General features: G+C 42.8%; 1 protein-coding gene across 1 annotated transcript; it reads left to right on the forward strand.

The window, feature by feature from the left end:
* The first annotated feature begins 6,860 nt into the window (after positions 1-6,860).
* Positions 6,861-7,823, forward strand: LOC136652609 (olfactory receptor 6F1-like). The gene has a single exon (XM_066629539.1). It carries the CDS (start codon positions 6,861-6,863, stop codon positions 7,821-7,823), a length of 963 nt encoding a protein of 320 aa, XP_066485636.1.
* Positions 7,824-9,794: the final 1,971 nt, after the last annotated feature.

Consider the following 9,794-nt stretch of genomic DNA (forward strand, 5'->3'; position numbering starts at 1 on the left):
GACAAAATGAATTTGTAATAATTGCTCTTATTTGGACCTAAAGAAACCAAAGACTCTGAGTTGCTAAACATGAGACTTGGGGCCCAAACCAATCCAACTTTCCAGCGTTGATGCAGGTATGCCAACTGGGTGCACACTGCATCCAGCAGTGAGGGAGCAGCCATGGAGGCCTCATCAAAGTAAGGGAACAAATGTTTGGGGCTTTGGGGCTGCATTGCAGTGGCTTCAGTGCTGGGAAATTGGATAGGTTTGGCCCCTGAGAGCCTTGTCATACCCATAGCTGTGCTATAGCTTGCAGCCATGTGAAAACAGTGTGCGCTCTGTCCTATGGTGGTGGTTGTGAGTGATCTGGTGAATGAAACTGGAGGTAAGTAAAAAACTGCCAAAAGTATTTTACTTACTTCTGCACAAGCCTATGGTTTTCGTTGACATACACTTTGGTGGCATATCATTTTGGTGGCATATATCCAAGGAGAGAAAAGGGGGAGGAAGGGTTGAAAGGATGGAATAAAATTGAGCATGCATGACTGCCACTGGACCCACCGTCCTCCTCTCTGTCCTGCAGTTCATCCCCTAACATGCCCTGTTAATCTCCCTTCCCACCCACCCACCTTCCCCTACATCAGAATACCTGAACAGGAAGAGGTTGCAGGTAAACCATCTTGAATCTATGAGAAAAGTGGTATATATGTACTGCAATAAATAAATAAATAAAAGCTAGAGCCCAGTGGCATTTGGGATCTCGTGAGCTGAAGGTTCATTTGGGAGGAAAGATTTGAACTGAGGGAGAGGGGGGAAATATTCCTTTCAGAGGAACTGGCAAAAGGTAGATGAGCACATGACCAGCTTGTGGGTGGGGGAAGCGGTCTTAAGTAGGGTGGCATTATGGAACTCTTCAGACTCATATTACATGCTCTGACTGACAGAAACCTCAATATATTGAAAATTAACTTTTTTCATTAGTGATTTGTCTACACACACTCTTTTCTGCATTATCCAACATTTTCAGGAATCTGACTACTTATCAGTCCCATTTAGGTAGTATAATCTGGATTCCACTGTGGGCTCAATCCTAACCCTCACGTCAGTGCTTTCCAGCAGTGGCATAGCGGTGCCAATGGGACATGTGCTGCATCCTGCAGTTGGGTGTCACTCACGGAGGCCTCCTCAAAGTAAGGGAATGTTTGTTCCCTGACCTCAGAGCTGCATTGCCCTTATGTCAGTGCTGGAATGCATTGTCATAAGGGGTTAGGATTGCACCCTGTATGTCTTTTGTTGAATATTAGCCCTGTTCAGGCAGCATAAGCATACACTGGCCATGTGATGGGAGACAGCAAAAGTGCGCCAGAAAACCTTGCCTTCTTTCCAACCTGCTTCTGAAGTTGCCTCCGCCCCATTACAGGGAGAATTTCTCCCTAAGTAAAGTATTTATCACTGCAGGTGAATGCTGTACTCAAGGACAGGTGACGTTTTCTCACTTTGCCCTCTCGTTGTGGGGACCACACTCCTGCTTATAACACCTGAACAGGACTAATCATATTCCCTGAATTAACTATTTGTGTATATCATTGAAATTAAATAGACATCATCTGGGGATGTTGTATTGTGCAAGCCACTGCCGTCGGAAACTGCGTTGGTGACAACACATGAGACGACTCTATAGTAGCTCCCACCCTATGGAACTCCTTGCTACAGGAGATATAACTGGCACCTAGATAAATTTGGTGCAGTATTAAAGCTATACATTTCAAATAGGCTTCTGTTTGCCTTTTTTGGGCCCAATCCTATCCAATCCTATACAGTGCTGATGTAGCCATGCCAATGGGGCACATCTATAACTACAACTGCATTCTGTGGTTGAGGGGGATCAGTCACAGATGCTTCCTTAAGGTAAAAGAACATATGATCTATTACCATGGGGCTGCATTGCAGCTGCATTGGCGCTGGAGAGCTGAATCAGATTGGGTCCTTCAATTATTTTCTTTCCTACTGTCTCCTTAGAATAGGGGTGTCCAAACATTTTGGCAGGAGGGCCGCATCATTTCTCTGATGCTGTGTCGGGGGGGAAAAAGAATCAATTTACATTTAAAATTTGAATAAATTTACATAAATGAATATATTTGAGATGGAACTTATGAATGAATGAAGGTCTTGCAGTAGCTCAAGGCCTATAAAAGGCCTTGCACAAAGCAAGGCCAGCCTTTCCTTCGCTGTCTGTTTCACAGACTTGAAACAGCAAGTAGTGGAGGGAGCCCTTGTCCCACAGCTCAGGTGAGAGGTTGAACAGTCATCTTCACACTGAGAGCAGTTGTGTCAGCCAGCACAGGCTCTAGCAAGTCTCTGGAGGGCTAGAGGCTCATTGGAGACTAGGGGCTCCCTGTGGGCTGGATTGGGAGCCCCTGAGGGCTGCAAGCGGCCCCCAAGCCAGGGTTTGGGCACCCCTACCTTATCTTTTGCTTATAGGTTTGGTGTTTGATTGGTTCATTCCTTTTTTGGACAGTTTTCATTGTATCTTATTGCTGCCCTTTGATGTTTGTCATTTATATTGTTTGTAGTGTCACTGCTGTTTAAATTATTGCTTTAAGTGGCTGTGAGTTCTTGGAGAAAGGTGGAGTGCAAATACATTAAAAAAAGAATGGAATTGCTTTGTTCCGTAGCTGTTCAATACATTTTTCTGCTTCGTGCTTGCCTTTGTGAGGTTTCCATAAATAATCATATCAGAGCTTATGCATATCTTTGGTCTCTGACAAATGCCACATTCTTTCCAAAGATGTGATTTAAGGGGAAAATTACAGCTAACTTTTTCCCTCGCTTTGAAACTGTGAACAAAAATGCAATTTCTATTGCAAGGATCTCCACACACACCCTTTTTTCCCCCCTAGAGGACCAACTACATTGGAGAGAGCATCATGGAGCTACATCTACTGTAGGAGCTTGGAACTATTTATATTCTTTGGAGGATGGTAACAGATAACTATAATACACAAAACAAATCAATAAAGGTTCCATATGCATTTTAAGCCCTGAATCCACAGATTCAGAACTAAATCCAGATGAAAGACTTCAGTGTTTCTGCTTTAACCAGCCCCTGTCATATCCTGACTCTTCCATTTACACCAACAAGTACCCTTCCCCATTACAGTAATTCTCTTCTACCGTACTTAAGAACCATACTTACTCCAAACCTACACCAGGCACGTACCTCCCCTCTCATTAAATATGCCCCCCCCCCCGCCAGAGTGTAAAACAAAAGGAAAATTAGGATTCAGGGTTAAGACCAGACACAGGTTTGAGAATACTCTAGGCAATAGTTGATTATGGGCAGGAACCCTGGGTTGGAAATAGAAGTGGACAGTCAGTTCTCTTTATATGGAAACAAAGGCCAGAGAACATATGGTTTCTTGTCCAGGGACTGACAGTATAGTAAAGTGACTTTATAATCTGGCTTCTCACCATGTCCTGATAGCCAAACTTGATTTCATTTCTGGTTGGTCCCCCAACCAGAAATACGCAAATCTGTATGTTTTTAAAAACTAATGTATTCTATTAATACAGGTTGAGCCTCATTATTCACGTAGGTTCTGTTCCAAGCACTTATGTGGATGGCAAAAAATGCACTAGAGCAAATCAATTTAAAAAACAAAGTTTCTTTGCTCCGGTGATTTAGAAACAACCTTGCTGACCTTTGTGATGTAAGATGAGAGTCATTAAGAAGATAATCCATCAATCAGTCCTCCTCCAAGCACTTACAAAGGTGCTTTACTCAGCCCCTCCCTTCACCAATGCAAAGTGATCACCTTTCTTTCACTTGCTCAGGGGGAAGGGAGGGGTCGCCTGGAGAGAGAAAGATTGATGGATTGTCAGCCAGCTGCCCTCTCTCTCTCTCTCTCTCTCTCTCTCTCTCTCTCATTAAGGGGGCTATTGTTAAAGGACTGTTTGTTTTTTTTAAAACTGATTTTAAAGGGCTGCATTTTTCCCCTTCTCCAGGGATCAGCACATTCCTTCTCATTTGCAGGGGCCATTCGTGTTGAGTCAAATCCATGTATTGAGTCAAATCCATGTATAAAAAATCTGTGTATAACTAGGCTGGACCTGTACAAGATTTACTTCTTAGATACCTGTATCAATACCCAAGCTCTAGCATTTGCTTTTGAGAGGTCTGGTTTTCCATTTGGAGATTCTTTGCTCTCCCATACTGAACAGGGTGTCTCCTGAGACTTGAAGCTCCCCTCCCTTCATCTTACTTCCTCTGTTGTGTGAAGTCTATGAATACTGAATGTCTTGAGGGGGAAAGTAATATTGCCAGTTCATTTGCAAGGTTAGGAAATATGGAAACTTTTTTGAGCTACAAGATGCAAAAGATTCCCTTTGTAAATGGAAGAATTAAGAAGACTCTAAAGGGATGCACCGGTGTGGAGCGTGTGGAGACTATGAAGGACAGAGTGAAGGTCAACTGAGCAGAGCTGCCTCATCATATCCTACCTTCCAATGCTTAATGCAGATGCTGAAAAGGTGAATACTCAGATTTTGCTTACTATCTGGTTAGAAAAAGAGGTTCATCTTCTATAAAGCCAGATGAGGAAATGAGAAGTTAAACATTCCCTTGTTGACAGGTATCAGAGTCTTGTCCTATGATAACAACTGTAAACATCCATAGAAGCTTGTAAGCAGGGCAAGAAAAGTGGTTGCCTTTGATTGTCCCCTAGCACCTGGTATTCAGAGATAGATTGCTTCTGTGCCAAGATATGCTGTGTAGCTATCATGGCACATATATCTATTAGACCAACTACCACATGAGTTTGTTCTAACTCCCTGCATCAAACTAAGGTCCCAATCCTATCCCCCCATATCAGTGCCAGTGCAACCGTGCCAAAAAGGCATGTGCTGTATACTATGGGGGAGAGGGGTTGATCTAGAGGCAAATGGGAAGTAAGTAAAAAAAAATTTCTACTTTCCTCTGAGCTGCCTATGGGTCTCCTCGGGCATACACATATTTTAGTGGTGTATGTCCAAGAACGGGAAAAAGAAATGGGGAGGTTTTCAAAAGAGGGGATATGATCCATCATGATCCACATCATATGAACCATTCACATTGGTTCCACCCCACCCCTGCCCCTCAACTCTGCGCCCAGAGCACTGGGTTCCTCCTCTGGCCATGAACCGCCCCCTGCACTGACTTAACTACTCTGGATCAAGTTACCAGCTGTGGCAGAAAATAGCCATGGGCAGAACTGTTTGTGCTTCCTATCATATGGCCTGTTACAACCATGGAACTCTGTTTTTGTAACAAGCCCAATAGGATCCGGTGGTAAAGATCTGTCAATTCCAGCATGCTGGTTCCAACAGTGGACAGTGAATTGCCACAGGGATTCTCACAGCTTTTGTTTCTTCCCAGGCATCTGGTGAGTCACTCCACTGTAGTAGACAGAATACTACTGAGTATTTTGCAGTGCAAAATATGATTCAGAATGCCCCTCATTTAAATTCCATTCCCACTCTGAAGGGAGATGAACTCTGAAGGGCTTTGTGAATGCTAAAAATTAATGTCACACTTTTTCTGAAAATGCATGTTCTGCTTGGACGCTGATAGGCCGATATAAGCCATATAAAAGTGATTCTTCCCATAGGTTATTGCAGTGAATTGTGGGTTTGTTCGAAATTCTTCCTTTAACATGATTATGGTTTGAAAATGCAAATGATAAGAAGAAAATCATATATTTCCAAAAAATATAATGACAAAGCAACTTTTTTTTAAAAAAAAAGAAAAACGATAAAAACAGTACCTCAAAGGTTCTAAATAAGAATTAGGTATGTGCATAACACACAAGCCAGGGACATAAACCATATCCAAAACAAAATATTTCAGAAGTAGAAACAAGCAAGCAGCTATATCCTTCTATCTCTCCCAAACATACTTTCTGTCAAACATTTTTTGTAAAAAAAAAAAAAAAAAATTTCAATGTAGTTCCACATGTATATTGCTAGAATTGTATCAAATAAGAACAATGTTTATTGAGTGATAAGAACATAAGAAGAGCCCTGATCCTGCTGGATCAGGCCCAGGGCCCATCTAGTCCAGCTTCCTGTATCTCACAGCGGCCCACCAGATGCCTTAGGGAGCACACACAAGACCACAAGATACTTGCATCTCACTGCCACCTCCCTGCATCTAGCATTCTTTTTACACTCACACCCCCCAGCAAGACACCAGACTGCAGTTGAGTTTAACTTGTGCTACTTTATTAGTGAGCAGTTTTTAATGCATAAAAACTACTGAATATTCCTTCCCTTTCTTGCTAGTCTGCAGTAGGCAAAAAAACTGCCATCCATAGCCAATTGATCCTGACTTCTAATACGTAGAATGAGAAAAGTGAACATACTTTTATGTTCTGCTTTCTCTATGCCATCTGTACTCGCACAAATCTTAACCATCTCTGCTTGGTGACAAAGAGAACACAGATGGAGTTTCCTGTGCTTTGGTCACTCGCCCAGACTTCCACTGCGCTACACAGTGCTTGGTGCCAGATTTGGACCTTGTGGCAAAACTCTGGTCCACTCCCAGTGCTCCCTGCCTATCCCCTGATGGGAAACCAGGGATTACCATTACCACTGATACTAAAGGGATGAAATCCACTTCACAGGGTGGGGGCCTCTTTCCTAGTACTCGGCCAGTGCTACACCAGAATGACCACTTATGCCATCCCTGGCACCACAGCTGACAGGGATTATCACCTGTGGCAAATAACATGCAACATTATAGAGTACGGAATGGCATACCTCTAAGACATTCAAGTCAATATCACATATTCCTCTCTAAATTATGTTCTCAGGTGGTGGGTAGTCCTTGCCACATACTCTCCATGGCAAACCCAGAATGGGAACTTCCTCCAAACAGCACAGGATTCCTCCTCTTAGGTCTTGAAAACCTGACTACATTTCAGAGTCTTCTCTTCCTGATATTTCTGCTTGTCTACCTGGTGACCATGGCTGGGAATATCCTCATAGTTGTCTTAGTCATCCTGGACCAGCACTTTCACACTCCCATGTACTTCTTTCTGGGGAACCTCTCCTTCTTGGAGACTTGCTACAGCACCAATATCCTCCCTAAAATGCTGGCTGGACTGCTGGGTGGGAGCAGAAGAATTTCTCGCAGCAGCTGCCTCACTCAGTGGTTCTTTTTTGGATGCCTGGGAGGTACAGAGTGCTATTTGCTTTCTGTGATGTCTTATGATAGATATTTGGCAATATGTAAACCATTGCATTATGCAAAGATTATGAACATCAAAGCTTGCATCCAACTAGCAGCTGCATCCTGGTTGAATGGATTTGTAGAGACTTCAGTCTTCTTTGTCTTCATGGTACGATTAGCATTCTGTGGTTCCAGAAAAATAGACCATTACTTTTGTGAATCTCTCACTCTGATAAAGCTCTCTTGTGGCAATACTAGAGCAGTGGAAATTATGAGTTTTGTCATAGTTGTCATATTCACCTTTCCACCATTTCTCCTGACCGTGATATCCTATGTGTGCATTATCGCTGCCATCTTGAGAATCCCATCTTCTACAGGAAGGAAGAAAGCCTTTTCGACTTGTTCCTCACATCTCATTGTTGTCTCCATTTTCTACGGCTCCATAATGTTTGTATATTTGTTACCAAAGGTGGAAGCTTTGAGGGATCTGGACAAAGTTTTCTCTCTCTTATACACAGCCTTGCCACCTCTGGTCAATCCTTTCCTGTACACCCTGAGGAACCAGGAGGTAAAGAAAGCTGTAAGGAAGATATTAGCACGTTTTGTGGCTTTCAAAAGAAATGAGACAAAATGAATTTATAATAATAGCAGGAATAATTGCTCTTATTTGAAATAAAGGAAAATAGATACTCTGAGTTGGTAAAAATGAGACTGGGAGCCTAATCCTATAGCTTGCAGCCAAGTCAAAACCGTGTGTGATCTGTGTTATGGTGGTGGTCGTCTTGTGTGACCTGAAGGGAAACTGGAGGTGTGTAAAAAACTGCAAACTTTTTACTTATTCTGTATTAGCCTACTGGTCTCTTTGGATATTCACCAGCCATTTTGGTGGCATATACCCAAGGAGAGTAAAGGGTAGGCAGTTTTTGAAGATAAGATCTGGCATGCATGACTGCCACTGGATCCACCTTCTTCCTCTCAGATCTGCAGTTTATTCCCTAACATGCCCCATTAATCTCCCTCCCTACTCCACAAACTGCCCCTTCATCAGCTTTCCTGTACTGGAGCAAGTTGCATGTAAACCATTTTGAATCTATGAGAAAGGCAGTATATAGATGAGTGAGTGAGTGAGTGAGTGAGTGAGTGAGTGAGTGAGTGAGAACTAGACCCCAGTGGCATTTGGGATCAGTAAGTTGAAGGGTTATCTGGGTGAAAAGATATGGATTCAGGAAGAGTGACAAAACATTGCTTTTAGAGGAGCTGTCAAAAGATAGAGGAGCACAAGGCCAGCTTGTGGGTGTAGGAAGTGGTCTTATATTAGGTTACCTCATGGGACTCTCCAGACCCATACTGCATGCTCTGACAGCAAGCTCAATATATTGAAAATTATTTGTTTTCCATTTAATTTGTGATATGTCCGCTTCCCTCTGATTCTTCATTATCTAACATTTTCAGGAATCTGACTACCCATTAGTCTAATTTAGGTTGTATAATTTCTAGACTCTATAAACTATCATCTTGTCTCTAATATATATTTTTGTTCAATATTATCCCTGTTCAAGCACTGTCAGCATATGCTGGCCATGTGATAGTTGAGAGCAAAATGTACCAGCAAACTCTGCCTTCATTCCAATGTGCTCCTGAAGTTGTCCCCCACCCCACCCCATTACATGGAGAATCTCTCTCTGAGTACAGCATTTATCACTACAGGCAAAGGCTATGCTCAAGGACAGGTGAAGCACTCTTGCTTTGTCCTCTCATTGTGTGAACCACACTCCTGCTTATAACACCTGAACAGGGCTAATCATATTCCATACATTATGTATTTGTGTATGTGTATTTCCCCTGGGGGCTGGGGATAAGAATAGGCCCTCAGTTTGGCTGTACTTTTCGTAAGAGGCGACTAAACAGCCACCGGGTATATGGGACTCATTAGCCTGGGAAGGCAGCTCATCTGAGAGAAGGAAAACTCTGATCCCAAACCTCCACTGCCTTGTGGCTACATCCAGTTATGGAAAAGGCTTCAGGAGTCAACCTAAAGGCAAAATCCGGAGCCGGAGTCCCTGAGGCAGTTCATGGCTGAACACAGTCACGTTCTGGCAACTCCTGTGATGCCGCTGGAACCAACCGTATTGGCCTCTGCTTTTCCATTGAACCATTTCAGTGATGTGGAGAGGGGGGATTTGCTGCATGGGAAACGGTCTATCCTTCATATCTACTTTACCCAGGCTTCGCGCACTGGAGAGGACACTCTGTTCCAGAACCACCATTCAGAGCGCGATACCATAGTCTTCCAAGACTGAAGGATGCCAACATGTCATTGGAAAAAAAATGGAAAAGAATATTGTTGTTGTTTTTCTGTTAAGACAAAAATTAAATAGACACCATCTGGGAAAGCTGTCTTATACATGTGATTGCCATCAGAATCCTGATTTGTGACAACACCCACTTATGAAACTACTTCTCTCAGACACTTGTTTTCATTGTACGTTATTGCTGCCCTTTGATGTTTGTTTCACTGGTGTTTAAATTATTGTTTTAAGTTGCTGTGAGTTCTTCTTGAGAAAGGTGGGGTACAAATACATAAAATAAATAAATTGCATTGCTT

The sequence above is a fragment of the Tiliqua scincoides genome, chromosome 5 (genome assembly GCF_035046505.1).
Source record: "Tiliqua scincoides isolate rTilSci1 chromosome 5, rTilSci1.hap2, whole genome shotgun sequence".
In the NCBI taxonomy this organism is placed as follows: Eukaryota; Metazoa; Chordata; class Lepidosauria; order Squamata; family Scincidae; genus Tiliqua; species Tiliqua scincoides.